Below are 18,287 nucleotides of genomic sequence, written 5' to 3'. Positions count from 1 at the left end.
ATCTTCTATTCTATTCTCCTTCTGCAAATTAAGTCGCCTGCAGGAGACACTTCATGTTGCCACGTTGGGTATAGGGGACAAGAACGACAGGGGAATTTTCCACTTGCAACAACACCTGAAATCACCACAAACAAAGCGTACCACTGTGCTGCCCTCACATGACCGCCTTGTATAAAACCCTCATCCTCACAGCGCTCTCGGCTAGTAAACAGTGAGACAGATGAGACGCCATACGTCCCAGAGTGATCATGATTGATGTGACAAGAAAGCCGGAGTTCTCCAACTGTGGGACCATGAATTTAGGCTCAATGGACACAACCGCTGAAGACCTGAGCTCTGCAGCAGGAGGCGGGAGCAGGCAGAGGTCTCACTCCTACTACAGCCCCGAGGACGCCAAGAACTACGGCCTGCAGACCCACACAGAGGAGAGCTTCCTGAGGCCTCGCTCCAGGTATGTGTGTTCAGCTCCACATCTAACGGCTTTCTTCTTTGCAGTGCGACATGTTGTCATCTCCAGATTTGTTATTTGCCAGGAACTAAGTAAATTCATATTATATGTTTGTATTTTTGCACATTTTTGAGTTGTTGCTGAGATTAAAGACAGAAATTTGCAAGAAAAAAAGTTTTGTCTCTTTTTTCGGATTTCCCCCATCTTCTCCCCCAATTGTACTTGGCCAATTCCCCTGTTAGGCCGGTCATTGCTCCACCCCCCTCTGCCGATCTGGGGAGAGTTGTAGAGTAGACTAACACATGCTTCATCCGATACATAGCCGCTTCTTTTCACCTGATAGCGAGGAGTTTCACCGGCAGGACGCATGGTAGGATCACACTAGTTCTACCCCCAGTTCCCCTCCCCGCTGACCGACCAGAGGGGGCACTAGTACGGCGACCAGGACATATCCCCTTAATCCGGCTCCCCGCCGCAAACACGGTCTATTGTGCCTGTATGGACGCCTGACCAAGCCGGATTATCTCTTTTTTTTTGCAAATTTCAAAACTTTACCTACATTGGCCCTAATACCCACCCATACATCAAACTCGTATGTTTAGTTATGTAATGTTCAGTTAAGCTGTTACAAATTTGGATGACAGAAGCGCCACAAAACAAAGAAAGCGATTGAGATTGAGCATCAATCTGATACTGAACCAACTGGTCTCCAGGTCCTTTTACAGCTATGAGACGTCAGAGCTTGACTCCGACGATGCAGAGCAAAACACCAGGAGGTCCCAGCGGCCCAGATCCAGCTCCCTACTGCAGTACGAGGCCACCACAAAGGACAAGAGGTCCTCCAAGAAGTCCAAATCCAACAGGCACTCGCCCTCCAGAGAACTCAATGGTAATGAATTTTGAAAGTGTTTAGCTCATTTCTGTTGGAAAGAGGAACTACCCATGCACAGTGTTGGGCAAGTTACTTTCAAAATGTAATATACTACATATTACTAGTTACTTTCATTTGAAAGTAATAAGTTACTTTACAATATTACTTTCTGTGTAGAGTACTCGTTACTTGTTACACTACCTTTGCATTACTTTTACCAAAACAACAGCAGCAGCAGAATGACATCGCCGCCCCGGAACCATCCCGAAAAATAATTTCAACCGCCTTGAAATCAGTGTAAACAATCCAAAATTCTAAATGTTATTCTTTTCCTTTGTTATTGTCATCTATAGTGGTTATTTGCATAAAAACACACAGTTTGATTATGAAATAATTGTATCTTTTTTAAATATGTGCTTTGATTTGATCAAATGTAACTCAATTTGTAACTTCAGTTACTTGACAAAGTAACTGGTATAATATTACTGAAATCCTATAAGTAATAAGTTATATTACTGAGTTACTGCTAAAAGTAATATATTACATGTAATATGTTACTTTTGTAATGAGTTACCCCCAACACTGCCCATGCACAATGCATTCATATGCTACTAAGTCCAGTTACAACCACTACTCTGTGTGTTTTTAGGCAGTAAAGGCAGCCTGAAGTCAATGTCCATGATAACCATCTCTGAGTCCGACAACTGGGAGGTCAGCTCGTGCTCAGGCATGAAGTACGGACAGTTTGTGGACTGGGAGAAGATTGACCCTGAGGCGGCGGAGAGATACCAGCGCTTCCTGAAGAGCGAGCAGCAGGAGATGAAGATGATGGGCCGTGAGGGCTCCTGGGCCACGCCCCACACACTGAGGGCCAAGGCGTACTATCACATCATCCATGGCATCTACTCCAGGTGAAGCTTTGCGACTTTGAACGGAATCACATACAATTTAGAAAGATCTGTCTTAGCTGTCATTCATGTGTAGACTTCACTGACCTCTCACTGTGTAGATTGTGACAAAAATCCACTGAATCAAATTATGTGAATGTGAATTGATCTCTGCAGCTGTTCCACCACTCCAGACAGACACGTCTACTACGATGTTGCCAAGAAGCTCTTTGGAGAACAGAAAATGAGCACCCACCTTGTCCCGGAATACATGGAGGGTGGAGAAATACCCAGGTATAGATAGCTATGGGACTGTGTTGCTAGGGAACAGTTTGGAACTACTATAGCTTATGTCCTGTCAGTTATTCTACTAGCAAACACTGCAACAGGAAGTAAGCTGAGGAAAATTTTGAATGTTTATGTATATGAACCGAAGACAATTTTCAAACTTGGTGGACAATAAAGTTATGTTTAATATTCAATTCTATTCAATTCTTGGGATGGTCTTCTCTGTTGTAGCCACAATGTGTGATTTGAACTGAGTACAGCTTGAAGACCAGAACATGTGTGAATATATGGTGCATTAGATTGCAACCTGATTGAGATATTGCTTCCTCTTCCCATATCCAGATACTGTCTCAACAAAGCCGGCCTGAACTCCGTCAAAAAGATCCTTCTTTGCCTCAGCAAGTATTTCCCAGACATGAACTTCTGTCCCATCCTGCCCGCCCTGGTCTCCCTCATCCTCCACTTCAGCGAGGACGAAGCAGAGTGTTTCCACAGCGTCAGCCGGTTGATTTCCTACAAAGACCCCAACAAGCGTTACATCGACCAGACCTTCCTCACGTACCGCGCCTCTTGCATGACCTTCGGAGACCTGGCTAACAAGTACTGCCGCGGCATCCGCAAGCTGATCGCAAGCTCTCATCAGAACCTGTTTGAGTTCTACTCAGACTGGATCATGTGGATCTTTGCCGACCTTCCATTCACCTACGCCATTAGAGTTCTGGATGTCTACCTGTTTGAGGGCTACAAGGTCCTCTACAGGTGTGTTGTATAATATTTCATTGATTCCCATATGGAATGTTTTGGTTGACCCTTGGGCACGAGGTCAAGCATTTGCACGTGTAAACAAAAACTCTGAATGTATATTCTTATGAAATGATCATCGCGTACGCAAGTTTGTACAGTAGAAGTCTATTAGGGCTATTGTAGGTGAAATTTGTGTGAAATTTGCACAGAAAATAATCCAAGATTAAAATCTGAAACTTGCAAGAAAAATAACCCCTGGAAATTTGTGAGGGAGAGAAAAACGCAATTTCTGATATTAACCCATTGATACCCGATGCAGCATTTGCGTGTATATCCCTCATTTGTGTGTGTATCCCTTTAAGACCGCGAACCGCGTCACGTGGTTAAAGGGATACACACACAAATGCTGCATCAGGTATCAATGGGTTAAAGTAAGAAATTTGCATGAAAAAAGATGAGAAATTTAAAAGAAATCTTGCAAATTTCCGATTTAATCTCAGACATTTTTCCTGAAAAGTTTGTATTTTTCCCCTTGCATATTGAACTTTAATCTCGTAAGCGATGAAAAACAAACAAACAAACAAACATACAAAGTCACCTATAATGGCTCTAACACTCTTCAATACATTTCACATGAATGAGAAACAACACAATAAAAGCATGGAACGATGCTCCTCCGTAGGGTGGCCCTGGCTCTGCTCAGCCTCTACAAGGTATCTGTGTCGTCGCGCGTGTCCGATGTGGAGGACTTCAGAAGAGACATGAAGAGCTTTGTGCAGAACGTGGCGCGCCACTGCACCGCCGAGAAGCTTCTGGAGAGGGCCTTCGTGATTCAGATGGCCACACGGAGAGACCTCAACCTGCTCTTCAACGCCAACAAGACCTCGCTCATGCAAAAAGGCGTCAACATCCACCAGAAGAGGTGGGTGAGAAGGGACAGTGTTACAAAGCAGTCAGAGAGAGCCACTTTTGTGGGCAAAACTTGGATAGGGTATATGGGCAGCTGCACCTGCTCCAGGGCAGGGGGGGTGGAACAGTACTTGGGCACAATCCAGAACCTTGTGCTTTTCATAAGGAATGTCGAAGTGAACAGTAGACTGTCAGGTTATGTGTGGATATTATTACTGAAAGAAAGATCCACGTTTCCCCTATTTGAACCCCATATTCCCACACCATAGCTCTTGTTTGGTGTTCCTCCAGGCAGTCAGTCCAGACGGTGGACTTCAGCACCTTCAGCTCCAGCGTGGTGACGGGGACGGAGATGAGAGTGGTCTGGGCCTGGATACCGGAGCGCTTTGCCCTTTTCAGCCCCATCAGGCTGTACAGCACAGCGGAACATGACAGAAGTCTGGCTTCGTGAGTAACTGCTTTTCACTACTTGAAATTCCACTCAGAAAGCATCTGTGGCACTTATTAAGCATATGAGGTGTTACCTTGCAGGCATGAATTATGGCTATAGATATTGTTTCCTCCATATATCCAAATCCTCCATATCTTTCAATCTGTTTGTTCTTACTTGCCTTTCTAAAATGAGGCCAGCTCTATGGATCAATAACCACTGACTGAACAACAAGACAGTATCTCTGGGCAGTGAAAAACTGCCCCAGGGGTTCAGTTACATAACAGAGAGAGACTGTTTTCACTATCAACATGTTTGCTTTCAGTCTCACACAGCTAATTGACATGCAGTTCATATAGGTGGGAAGTGTTGTTTAAATGGAGAAATATCTCAAGTTGAAATTTGAAACCCCCAACAAAGGTAATTTAGTTGTTTTGTTTTGTTTATTATTTTTGTTAGATGATTCCACCAAACAGCACAGCTCCAAAGTGAGAATACTGAATTAGGCTAGGCCTCCAGGCTATGATTTGTGTTTTAGTTGTTGTTTTTGTTCTATAAACAAAACCTTGGGTACATATGTACAGTATGTTGAGCATGTATCTATGCAATATGTAGGCATATATGCAAGTACCTGTTTGTGTGTATGGGTGGTATGCATACCTGTTGACTGTGCCTTTTATTCAAATTATTTGTCTGTATGACCGAATGCACATTTTGTATTTAAAAAATATTGTGAGAATACTAGGAATTCTGATCATTACTGACAACTGTTATATAACTATAAAAAGAGCGAATTATAGTGTCTCTTTTTTCCCTGACTTGCCCTGATCTTAACATGTCTCTACAGCAGCTCTTATAGTAGTTTTCTCATCAAATAATCAATCAATCAATCATGTATTAAATCAAGACATTGTCTGGCTGATGCCAATCTGTGGCATGTTAATAATGTATCACATGGGTATGTTTTTCCTCCTAAAGATTCTACTCTCATGTGGAGGGGCACGAACCAGCAGTCTTAATTCTCAAAACTATTGATGAAGAGGTAATGTTAAATCACAAATTTGAATAAAGGGATGCAACTGCTGCAAACCAGTTGGATGAGGTGATTACACCTCACATTTCTCCTTGCACGATGTTGATGATAAGTGTGCATAATAAATTCTGTATATAAATAATATTTTATGGTAATTTTGTTCCCCATTTCACAGGTGTGCGGTGCCTTCCTGTCAACAGATATGATAGAAAGAAGAAAGCATGATTCTGAGGGACTCACATATTTTGGAACTGGGGAGAGTTTTGTTTTCACGGTGAGAAAGTGTCCCTCATGAGGAAGGGCTTCCCTTCAACTCTGATCAGTCACATTCAATGATTCAAATTTGCTGAAACTTGAGTTGTTCGGGTATCGGCGAGACTATATGCACCGATCCGATACCACATAATTTATTAGCCCAAATAAAAGGTTTAACTTGAGGCCATACAATAATAATAGCAAACAATCATATCACATCCATACAGGGTTAGTAGTATACAGCTGTAAAAAACAAAAAAAAACAAAAAAACAATTAAAGAAAAAATTAATAATACTAATAATTATATAGGATCGGTACTCGTATCGGCCGATACATTAGTTCAGGTATCGGGAAAGGAAAAAGATGTACCGTAACATCTGTAGCTGAAACATGCATGAAATCAGTGCATTCATTACCAGTCAATTATTAATTATATCATCATTATCAATGATTCTTTTAGCTGCGGCCCAGGATGGAGCGCTACCAGCAGCCCATGGTGAACATCATGACCAGGAGAGCTTCCCCTCAGCTGTCCGGCCCTGACGACTGCACCGCCACCCTGACCTGTCCAGCTGGGACCCCGCAGGACCCCAGCTACCTGACCATCCCCTTCACTGCCCCCTCAGAGGAGCCCATGTCTGCCAAGGAGCCCAAGAGGCCCAAAGAACAAGGAGCCTCCAGGTTCATAGCGGGCGATGACAGTCGGCTCGTTATTGGTAAGTGAACATTGTGTAATGTACCGTAAGCCAGGCTTTGTGGGCCATTTGTTTAGATGTAACCTGTGTTGTGTCACGTCACGCCCCCCCCCCCCCCCCATGTGGACGGCGCTCTAGCTAGGAAGCTAAAACCCATGGGCTCTAGAATCTGTCACTCGAGATGTCTCTTAAGGCATCGGGGGAGTGAAGTTTCCTCACACGGCTACCGTTACATAGAAAAGAATAGTACAATACAATACAATAGAGGCTGCTCATATAACCATGAGTTTGTGACAAAACAGTCTGACGTTTTTTGTTGTTTTTTCAGAACTACCCTCTCTGTTACTTATATTCTTAGTAGTGATGTGAGCAGGCAGGGGGAGTGTTGACAGTATGCATGCATTGCTGACATGACGTCTTTACAGTGGCTGTGATGACACATGTGTTCCCCCAGGTGGTGACGGAGGCCACGCCCTCTGCCTGCAGGAGGACCTTGAGGGAGGACACACTGAGCCCTGTGACACATTCAATAGCGTCCCCCTCTGCAAGGGACAGTTCAAGATCCAGTCCCTGGAAGTCTGGGGGGTCCAGAACTCCATTTCCTTCTCTCACTGCTTCTCCTCCTCTCAGTAAAGGAGACCACAACTTGGTAGTCAAGGTTGAATCCGACAGTTTTTCTTGATATCCTTGGACTTGATTTTTTTGTGTATATTTTCAAATATTTATTGTCCAAAATGCACATTATGCACGTTATAGAGCACTTGAGTGAGATTTTACTTGTTGACTTGTCAGATGAATCATCTTGTCTTAATAATGCAAGTTTTTTTAATGGTTTATTTAGAATTTTCTTTCTTCTATTTTCTTATGACATTTTGCCATTCATCAGAATTTGACAATTAACATAATTACACTGCATGCCCCATCATATCATAATCATTGCAGGTATATCTTCCTGTCTATAAATGTGTATCCCCTCTTCAAATCGACTTACACATTTTATAGCCTATGTGCAATAGGGCAAAAGCAAAATTAATTTCCAGATAGCAAAATTATTTTTCCCCCCTATTGATATTTGATATAGTTGAACCTTTTGAACCTATGAGGAACAGACATAATGTCAATATCATTGAATTCACTCTCACTGTCTGAGTTCACCATCTGGATAATGTAATCACTTGTATTATGTTATGATGTGTGCATGCTTCTATGTGTGTGCTTATAATGTACGGCATGCTACTCTGCTGTACTATACTTTGTTGATTATGTACCCAGACATGTGTTATTAAGAAATAGCTGACCCAATGTGTGCATGTGCACGCCGTGTGTGTGGTGTGTGTGTGTGTGTGTGTGTGTGTGTGTGTGTGTGTGTGTGTGTCTGTGTGTGTACTCGCTTGAGCTAATGTGCACGCGCTTGACCCAAATTATTTATTTTCACTTGCCCCGGAGACACAGGCAATGGGGACCTAATTTAAATAGATTCCCGACCCATTTTGGGTCCCTGGTTTATGAAGCCCTTGCTGCCTTCAAGTGCTGGCGGAAATATTTCAATTTCAACATTGAACTGGTAAATACGGTGTGTTTGGAGACGGTCGGAGTTACAAAAACATACACAGCTAGCTAATTTCATTGGTAAAATGGCTGTTGAATTCAACATATTGCTATAATCAGAGCAAAACATATACACATATTGCATAATTACACCTCAAATTAGGTCAACAAACACTTTGATGACGTCAACTCGGACGAATCGCAGCTCAAAATGATACCCGACTTTCCGACCTGTAATTCCGACCTCGATGACAATTTTTTCCTCCGTTCCGAGTTGTCTTGAACGCGGTATTAGTGTGGAGCATGGAAACTGTGTAAACAGCAGCAATTAACTTAATTAATTAGTAAGTAACACAGAAGTATTTTTTTAGATTATTTTTGGGGCATTTTTGCTTTTATTTGGATAGGACAGTAGGCAGACAGGAAGGGTGGTGAGAGAGTAAAGGACCTCAGGTCGGCCGCGCGAAGGACTGAGCCTCCGTCGTATGCGTGCTACCAGGTGAGCACAGTCATTTATTTTATTATTATAACTTATTGTGTGGTATTCTATGTAAATAATTTGTATTGTTATAAGTTATATGTTCTCTCATTGTTAAACTTTTAGTTGTCATACATTTTTGTTTTTAATAAAAGTCACTTACATGCCTGGTACAAAAAAAATCCTCTTCACTCTGCTGCTGCAGCACAAAGCTCTGTGTCACTTGATGCCTGAAATAAAACAACATAACAAACATCATTATTATCATCATCAGCATTATTATTGTTGTTGTTATAATAATAACAACAACAACAACAACAACCATTAGTAATAATTATAATCATAATTTGTATTAGTATTAGCATTCGTAGTAGTAGTAGTAGTATTCGTAGTAGTATTTCCAGCCAGAAGCATTTAAATGCAGGTTATGTACCAGGAGAGGTTACGAGTAACACCTGAAGGCAGCATCTGGGAGGCCAGCTTGCGGCTAGTTGCGAATTGCGATGCATCGACGCACCAGGCTGCAGCACCGCGGCGCCCGACACACACCAGGAGAACGAACATCTACTAATTCAGCCAGCTTTACAGGTAAGATAACGTTACTGGTTATATGAAAATAAGTAGCGCTACGGGAAAAACGATTATCGTGCCAGCTACAAAGGTGGAATGCAACCGCTTTCCCCATCGGTAATATAGAAGCTAACGCTAAGCTAACATTAGCTAGCACATTTGCTTCACTGTTTGTATGGCGCGCGCGTGTTAAACTCAGCTAAACATAATTATTGAGCTTGGGTTTGTAAAACCGATATCTGCAAAGCAACCCAGATAATCTGGCCACGACCCGTTCTGGGGAGAGATCATTCAGTTAAAATAGGAATCGGTCCGTGTCCTGTGGCAAGGAACACCAAGTTTGAAGCTAGCCAGCTAGATGGCTAACATTAGCCGTTTTGTTTGTTAGCTTGTATTCATGGTTGCCAGATCAAATTGACAGATTCCAGCGGCCCAATCACAACTTTAAACCAGCCCAATTCAATAAAAGCCAGCCCAAATCATAATTTTGCCAGAAACCTGTGTAAAACCGTAAAAACATTAACGCATACGCAGTATTAAACACATCAGTAAGCTTCATACGGTATCTGCATAAAATAACCAAAGATGAAAATGTTAACAGTGAAGAGAACATTGTAGGTTAACGTTAGATCAATAGGCTATCGGCTATCGCAACCAACAAGACTTCAGTCAGACAACCAAATACACAAAAGAAAAAAAAGCACTGTTCTAGTAGACCTTAGGTCTAATTCATACAGCAAATAATTCCACAGATTGGGACCATAATGGCTGAAGGCACCTCCTAGGCCTGAAATGGTGAATAGGCTAATTCAACTTTAATGCTAAGTTACCCATTCTAAATGCTCTCACCTTTGTTACCCCTTAAAAGAGCAGCAGCGAATTACTCTTCTACGCTAACATAACATGTTTACAATTCCCCTGTGTGTGTGTGTGTGTGTGTGTGTTTGTGTTTGTTTGTGTGTGTGTGTAACTAGGCTGCAGTCAAAGCATCATGGGCCCAGACACGCCAACTGTGATTAAAACCGAATCCTCGGAGGAAAGTAAGTGTACATCAATCACCAGTAACAAAAATATAGAAAAAAGTAAATGGGATAGAATATATATATTCATATAAAATTATTATTATAGTTGGATCAACTCGGACCTATTTCGTCATGCAGTGGTTCAAAGAAAGTGCCTGTAAATGGAGAGAAATAAGGGGGGAAATGAAATGACTAGAGCGAAGCCTAGTGTATGGCCAAGCCTTTCAAAACGTTTCCAAACTGGTCAGTCCTCCTACTGCGTGGTGAAGTTAAAGTGCTCCGGTGATGAGACGGGTCTGTTAGTATGTCTGTATTCTGCAGCCGCGGCAGGGCGTTTCTGTCAGTGTTGGAAATTAACTTTTTCTTCCACCGGCCAAAGTGGCTGGCATATTCTAAATTCTACCAGCCATGCATGATATATATATATTTTTTACCAGGCAGGCACATGTTGTAATCACACTTTTGTGTTTTGTGGCTGTTTTGCCCTCGCTTAAAGGAGTGTGCGCGCACGAGGGAAGCACTATAGCATGATATTATAAATTGATCTATGCTTCTCCATGTACCCCTAGGGATACATGGAGGCACTAGTACAGGGTTACCTGAGAGAAAGGGGAAAATGGAAACAAATTATTGGATGACTGGCTGTCGGCAGTGCTTAATTTCTAAACCAAGAGGTCGCAGAGCACAGTGAGTGCTACTAAAAATAGAACCGTGCGAATTGTAGAACGCAATTAGGTGCACATGGGTGAATACAGAGTTCAATCCTTCAATTCATTTTTATAAGCCGTGCTTTTATCAAGGCTGGTGGTCGTTATTCAGTGTTGCCCAGAAATCAAACTCGAAAGAATGACCACGACCTCTATTTCCAAAGTCTCAGGTGAGGATCCTGATCATGTTGCCGACACTGAAGATGAGAGTCCTCCATCATCGCCACTGCAGCTGGACAACAATTTGTTCAATTTGATGCTATGTGCTTCAGGTATAAGTATACATGTTCTCCGCAGCGATTTGGACCGTCGTAGGCGTTGTGGTCGAAATAGTACTCCAAGCCAGTCCTTGAATGCGCTCCGTCGGGGCCACGTGGCAGCGTGCTTTTCCTCCGTGTAAATAGACCGTTTTCTTCCCGTGTTCTACCCATATCGTCATTATATGACCCCTAAAGAAACATCAGACTGCTATTCACCCCCGGGCTATTTCCACTACTCTTTACAGGGATCTCATTTCCTCATTCGGGGTGAGTTTCACCAATTCTCGTCAAGTCAGTACACAGCCCAGCCGGCAGGAGCTAACCCTAACCAATCATCACTCCCCATGCCTAAACTCAACCAATCATCACTCCTCATGTCCCTCCGGCTGATTCATCCTAGCATGGACCATTCCCTCCAGTGTTTGCCAGGCCACACATTTGCTTGAGTGTTTCGCCATGGAGCTTGAGACAAATGGAGATAATAGGCCCGGCTGCTGCCTGGCCAAAAAATGGCAACATCATGCACAGGGAAGAGCCCACATTAACATGAGTCATGACATAAGTTTTCTTATTTCTCGCCACTTTCAGGCACTTTCTTTGAACCGCTGCATGACCAAATAGGGATGAGTTGATCCAACTTTGATGTTATGAGTGGAAAAAATAAAATGAAAGACTTGTTTTTTTAGTGTTGATTGATGTACTTACTTAGACTGCTATTTAAAATGTCAGATGTGAATTTAATATTTCCAATAATTACACAGATCTATGCTATCCAATTGAGGGAATTTGACATCAGGTGGAGAATAGTTCATTCTGAGCCTCAAGTGAAGGCTTTGTCACCAATATGTCTTTAATGATTGGTCACTGTCGGGGTGTGAAATTAACTTTTTGACTCGCCAGCCAAATCTACTCGCCATTGGCAGTTGGCTAGCCTGGGTTAGTCTCGGCTCCCAGACGTTTGGTGAGCTGCGCCACCAAACGTCTGGGAATTTCACTTTCAGAAACTGTCTGTCAGAGCCCGGCGAGAACGGCCGGCAGCAGACACGCCTACATTTATTATTAGAATTTTATTTGGTAGCGGCAATGCCATTTATCATAGTTCCAATATAGAGCAAGACACCGATGTGCTGCAAAGAGAGTTTATACCTGTTGTTTATTTTACAATAATTTTTCCTACCCGGAAGTGGTCCGCTTGCTACTGTGAGTCATCAGCAGGCTCTGTAACGTTAGCCTCGGGAGTCAGGTTTATCGCTGGGGAAAAGACCTCTAGCCGCCGGGGCTGGATGAAACACGCCCTATTAACAGGTTATGTTTGTTTCTAAGTGATTAATATGTTTCTCCGCAAACGCGCCGATGTTTTGCGAGACACTGGTTCTGCATGAGCGTCACTGCCCCCAGAAAGCAGGCCCGCCCACAACACTCATGATTGGTTCTCCGATGCAAGGCTTCCAACAGCGCCACCTAACGTTATGCAAAGATTTAAATAGTAATATTCTCAGTCTTACAGGAGTGAAACGGATTTAAGACTGAGGGCTAAGTCTAAGCCTGGGTAAACCCAGGTGACCTTTATGTGCTATCAGTCATGCCTGTGATGTCAGGCTAGCAGTTGGCTACTGTTAATTTCGGACCGTGGCCACTGTGTGAACCTAGCCTTTTGCATATGTTTTTTCTTTTCATCTGTCAACCTGTACTTGAAAAGGGTCTTGTAACCACAATGTTACAGGATGTAAATGAGCAAGTGAAGACAGTGTGTGGGTGTTCCTTCTTCAAAGTACATATACTCCGCCTACACAGTGCACACCTGCCACAAGACTTTTCAGGTGTGCAAGAGACTTTTGATGATCAGAGAAAAAAAATACTAAAATTATATTGTTCCAGCTTCTCAATAGTGAATATTCTCTGGTTTTTGTGTGTATTTAACCCATTGATACCTGATGCAGCATTTGCTTGTATATCCCTCATTTGTGTGTGTATCCCTTTTAAGACCGCGAACCGCATGACGCGGTTCACGGTCTTAAAGGGATACACACACAAATGCTGCATCAGGTATCAATGGGTTAAGAGCCATTTGAAACGGTTAATTACGTTCGTGAAACCAAATCGTGTGTGCCCCGTTTATTATGAATATTGCTTCTTCCTAAACATGACGACTCCCCCGGCACCGTGTATTCAGGCTTAATTTAGTCCATTAACTTTCTGAAGCCTTTGCCCTTGACAAAAATGATGCATTGCCGTGATGAACTGTTTGCAGTGTGGCTAACTAGCACTGTGGCTAACTAGCAGTGCTAGCTAGCACCAGCAGCCTCAGCTTGCAGGTTAATGTCCACAATCCGCATGCCCGTGCTGAATGTAGTTACGCATTGCTCTGCCAGTTTGATCTGACATAGCCTTACTAGATCAAAATACTGCCAAACCGCGCTGGTTTTACATGTCATCACTGTCCGTTCCATAGACTGTAAAAACACTGGCTTGTGTACATCTGTGCATGGCTACCGAACCTTGCTATACGCAAGTTTACGTATGCTGGCATTGTACATTATTAATTTGTCCGACTAGTATTTCCAGTCCCGATTAGAGAGGTAGCAGATGTCTTCTAAAACGTTTAACCGACTACCCGCACACATCCCTATCTAGAGACAGATCAGATGGGTAATCTTCTTTTAGGTCATGTACCCATATCAAATGAATTCCTCATGCTTTTCAGTGTTGCAAGGACACGTCAGGGATATTGTTTTGATATTTAAAATGAGAGAAAGTACTGCTAACCCTAAAGTAGGTCAAGTTGTAGACCTGGGCTTTGGCTACCTTTGTTCTCCACACCTTTTTGTATCGGGGATCCCCAAATAGATGCACAGCGAGGCCAGTCTGAGGAAATATGCTAGATTAAGAATGCTGTGCTTAATTACTAAGGACTTGTCTGTCTATACTGTACGGGTGTGCTATTAGCAAGCAGAATGAAGTTGACAGTCATTCCTATACACTCTCTCTTGCTCATTTCTAATTAATGTAAGTCTAAGTAAATGTGGAATAAACTACCCCTTCAAAAGCCAACAAGGAACTCCTAAAGCACCAGACCCCCCTTGAGTTTCCTCTCTGTGCTCAGTTTATTTGAATTACAAGCCATTGGCAGTAGCTTATCGTTATGTGTTCATTGTGTTATTAGCCATATATTTCCCTCAAATCATTCAATAAAGACTAGCAGTGGCAGATTGCGTTATATTGACATTCTGCTAATTTGACAAATGTTGTTCTTGGATCTGCTTGTTTCTCAGGTGCTGGCGAGGTTGGCGTTAAGGTCTCGGACTCTGACTCTAATGACGATCCAGCCCCCTCTGCATCGGAGGAGCCCAAGGCCGAGCCAGAGAGCAGCCTCTCGGACAGGTGCTGCGCCGTCTGTGGGAAGATCTTTGACAAGCCGTCCAGGCTGAAGAGGCACATGCCGGTGCACTCGAGGAAGCCCAAGACCCTGCACCAGTGCGAGCATTGTGACAAGAGTTTCACCCAGCTGGACAAGCTGATCCGACACCAGAGCAGCCACAGGAGCAACACGCACCCCTGCCCAGACTGCGACAAAGTGTTCAACAGGCCGTCCAAGTTGGAGAGGCACCGGCACACTCACCTGAAGAAGCCCAAGGTGCCTCATCAGTGTTCCTTCTGCCCAAAGTCCTTCAACAAACTCAACAAACTCGTCCGCCACGAGCGGATGCACACCGGCGAGAAGCCCTTCACCTGCGCCACCTGCGGCAAGGCGTTCGCCGACTCGGGCCACTGCAAGGCGCACGAGAAGACGCACGAGGAGCAGCCGGAGAAGCCCCACTGCTGCGCCGACTGCGGCATGTGCTTCTTCAAAGCCTCGGAGCTCCGGCGGCACTTCCGCTCGCACACGGGGGAGAAACCGTACTGCTGCGCCCTGTGCGACAGCTGCTTCTCCCGCTCGGAGGGGCTGAAGCGCCACATGCGGAGCCACACCGGCGAGCGGCCGCACAAATGCCTCGTCTGCGCGAAAGGCTTCTACACCCGGCAGGATTTGAAACTGCACGGCCTCGTCCACACGGGGGAGAAACCGCACCTCTGCCCCGTGTGCGGCAAAGGCTTCTCGCAGCTGGGCAACATGAAGGAGCACGAACAGAACGTCCACATTAAGGCGGAGAATTACATCTGCAACGATTGCGGGGCGACGTTCCACCGGTACAAGTCGCTGACGTATCATCAGCGCTGCCACACGGGAGAAAGACCCTACCTGTGCCTCACCTGTGGGCTCAGGTTTAAATGGAGCCACTCGCTCGCGAGACACCGCAGGACGCACGCACACAGACAGATGTCTATGGACTCGTCCAAGGACTTCACTTTTGAAGGGCCCTCTGAGAGTTCCAGTTGTTGAAAACTGGAGGATAAATCCTGTGGGAAGTGATAACATTGAATCTTTTTCTGAAGCCGAAGTTAAGATAAGATTCTGTTTTACATTAAAGTCAGGAGGACTAATCTTATCTGAGTGACCTTTCACCTTTGCTGTTTGCTTGGCTCATTGTAAACAAAATATTTGTGAAGAAATGATGAAAATGGTTAATTTAGTACAGGGCTCCAGACTAACCTTGTCCGTCAACATTTTAAGTTATTGACACCAGTAGACAATATTGTGGCATCAATATTTTCAGCGTTCCCACAGTCACGAAAAACCTGGAAAAGTCATGGAAAATCAACTTGTTTTGTTTGGCAATGAAATGCCACTGAACGACAAGCTTGATATACTGTAACGGTTATGTTCAAGTCAAGCTCTTTCCATAAAGCCCACCAGCTTTGATATCTGTTGGCTAGTTGTTGATATATTGGCGCTCTAAAATCACCTCACATTACATGAAATTCTATTATCGATCCTTGAAAAGTCATGGAAAAGTTTTTAAATTGTATCCATGAAAATGTGTGGGAACCCTGTATTTTGGTCCGGCGATTGCTTCACACACTCTGTAATTAATATGATCATGTCTATTGAAATGTGTCGACAATGAAAATGAATGTTGTGCCTTGAATGTTATTGTGCTGTATCGATTGGATAAACATAAATTGTGCACTCCAGTCAATATTGAATCAGTCAATATTGAATTAGCCTATTATGTTGGACAGCTCTGTTCACATTCTCTATACCAGATTTTGGCTTGCTATTACCGTAGTTAGAACTCATATTGTGATGTGAATTCTCATTTGTTTGTAACCAAAATGTCTATCCCAGACAACCAAAGGAGACTTGGCCTACCTTATGACCGAACACAACAGGTGAAGTGTCATAGTCAGCATTTTTTGACCCACTCCAATCATGTAGAACCTCAACCAACCATAATTTAAGTAAATGTTTTTTGCATTGGGCTAATCTTAACTTTATTGGAATTTTAGTTGAACCTAGCAAATACTAGCTTGAGTGCATGGTCTGGGCTAATTGTATAGATCAGAAGACGTACAGAGAGCAGTTATCACTGGGATAAAGAGGAATTGACCTGTGCTTTTCTAAGAATGGACCGACCCTGGTAAAGCATTCTGATCACATGAGCAGTACTGAGCACAAGGTGTGAGCACACTATCAGGATGGTTTTAGCCAGGCTTAACTGGACCGGGCTTAATCATAAATAGCCTATGTTCTTTAAAGGCTTTGTAAAACACAAAACATCCGTAGTATCTTTTCCTCCCCATGGGAAATAATGAACCAACATTTCAGATTCTTGATTGGATTTTGCCACTGGCTCTGATGTGAAGAAAGAAATTCAGTGGCTCTGCTAGGAAAAGCACAAATACGACCAAATGGAGGCACTCTGGACTGGAGCCCTGTCGATAGCAAGTTGCTTAGTTTGCTGCATATGGAGTAGTATAAAATGAGCTGCCATTCCAGTTTTTCATGTTTGTAATAGTTCATGGGGAATGTGGGATTATCTGGGGTCTTAAATTTTTTTCCCCTAATTGATATTTTGTAGACGGTTAATGCAACTATTATGATTTGATGCTATTGTTTAAGTGGACTCAACAATACACAATGTGTTTTTTATATATATCTATACTGAGCTGTATACCACATCTGTTTACTTGGTAACCCACTGTTTAACCCTTGTGCATCCATGTATGAACAGCCAGACGCATTGCATCCTGCTGCAAGTTTCTAGTTGCAACAGTGGTACTTAACTGTAATCTGCATCCTAGATCATCAGTATTGCAACAAACAAGTGGTACTACTTAAGTGTAATATGCATCCTAGATCATCGGTATTCAAGTATTGCTGTGCTCAAATACATTTTTCAGTTATAAATGCTCATACCTTGCAGTCTGCATAAAAGCAGCTAGATGCGTGTAGAGATGGTACAATGTCCTTCTAGAAGGTCGTTTGAATAGAAAACTGTTGAGTCACAAATAAACTGATTTCATATATAAGAAGAGCTGTTGCTATTGCATATGTTTTTTGTAGGTGTATGATGACTTCATCACCTGTTGTGTCCTTAAAACACTATCTGGATTATACTTATACATTAGCATTACATATGACATTACATGAAGAAGATATATCGTGAGTATTAATTGCGTGAGTCTCTCTACATGTGTGTTAAAGACCCCTGTAAGTCATGTTTTAAGATGTATATAAAATACTCTACTTTCAATAATGTGTGTCTGATGGTTTTTTCCACAAAAAATGTAAATGATCTTATTAAAATCTAGGGGCGTGCCGGTACGTCCCGGTGACTCACCTGGTAGAACGCGTACCATTAGTCCTTCACACAGCCGATCCAGGTTCGAATCCGATCTGCGGTCATTTGCTGCATGTCCAACCCCTCTCTGCCAGTCCGCCCCCGTCGCTGTCCAGCCATACTGTCCTATCAAATAATGGCAACAAATAATCTACAACTAAAAACAAGTCCGCTCCTTTTACAATTGAATCCACTTTATTGGAAGAAATACAGGAGTCCACAATCGCCAAACTGCATAACTGTAAACATTGCAGCCTCTCAAACCTGAAGTGATGGCATGGGATACAGTATAGAATGATCTATCTAGCATGTGGGCAATGTTTGTTTTCTGTTTCAAGAAATTTGGCCGGCCACAGCTATGCCGTTTTACGTACGTTTGGGCTGAAACTTTCAGGAAGTGTAAGCCGGATTTTTTTAAT

General features: G+C 43.1%; 2 protein-coding genes across 2 annotated transcripts; both read left to right on the top strand.

Moving 5' to 3' along the window:
- The first annotated feature begins 225 nt into the window (after nt 1-225).
- On the top strand, nt 226-8,754 carry LOC310794136 (TBC1 domain family member 24-like). Its single transcript, XM_083656042.1, has 11 exons — nt 226-451; nt 1,162-1,337; nt 1,969-2,230; nt 2,384-2,500; nt 2,837-3,253; nt 3,921-4,160; nt 4,439-4,594; nt 5,556-5,619; nt 5,786-5,884; nt 6,327-6,582; nt 7,016-8,754. Exons 1-11 carry the CDS (start codon nt 249-251, stop codon nt 7,192-7,194), a joined length of 2,169 nt encoding a protein of 722 aa, XP_083512168.1. The 5' UTR covers nt 226-248; the 3' UTR covers nt 7,195-8,754.
- A 335-nt stretch (nt 8,755-9,089) lies between these two features.
- LOC310794138 (uncharacterized protein) lies at nt 9,090-17,731 on the top strand. The gene is made up of 3 exons (XM_083656044.1): nt 9,090-9,175; nt 10,132-10,197; nt 14,419-17,731. Exons 1-3 carry the CDS (start codon nt 9,091-9,093, stop codon nt 15,525-15,527), a joined length of 1,260 nt encoding a protein of 419 aa, XP_083512170.1. The 5' UTR covers nt 9,090; the 3' UTR covers nt 15,528-17,731.
- Nucleotides 17,732-18,287: the final 556 nt, after the last annotated feature.

Source organism: Poromitra crassiceps (assembly GCF_964638095.1).
Source record: "Poromitra crassiceps genome assembly, chromosome: 19".
Lineage (NCBI taxonomy): Eukaryota > Metazoa > Chordata > Actinopteri > Beryciformes > Melamphaidae > Poromitra > Poromitra crassiceps.
Note: the sequence above shows the minus strand (reverse complement) of the source record. Positions and strands in the feature narration are given on the sequence as shown.

Bases quoted from the DNA above. Each gene is read 5' to 3' on its own strand.
- LOC310794136 (XM_083656042.1), top strand. From the start codon at position 249: ATGATTGATGTGACAAGAAAGCCGGAGTTCTCCAACTGTGGGACCATG. The intron at 4,161-4,438 runs GTGGGTGAGAAG...GTGTTCCTCCAG, and splicing joins GTCAACATCCACCAGAAGAG to GCAGTCAGTCCAGACGGTGG. The intron at 5,620-5,785 runs GTAATGTTAAAT...CCCATTTCACAG, and splicing joins TCAAAACTATTGATGAAGAG to GTGTGCGGTGCCTTCCTGTC.
- LOC310794138 (XM_083656044.1), top strand. From the start codon at position 9,091: ATGCATCGACGCACCAGGCTGCAGCACCGCGGCGCCCGACACACACCA. The intron at 9,176-10,131 runs GTAAGATAACGT...GTGTGTAACTAG, and splicing joins TAATTCAGCCAGCTTTACAG to GCTGCAGTCAAAGCATCATG. The intron at 10,198-14,418 runs GTAAGTGTACAT...CTTGTTTCTCAG, and splicing joins AACCGAATCCTCGGAGGAAA to GTGCTGGCGAGGTTGGCGTT.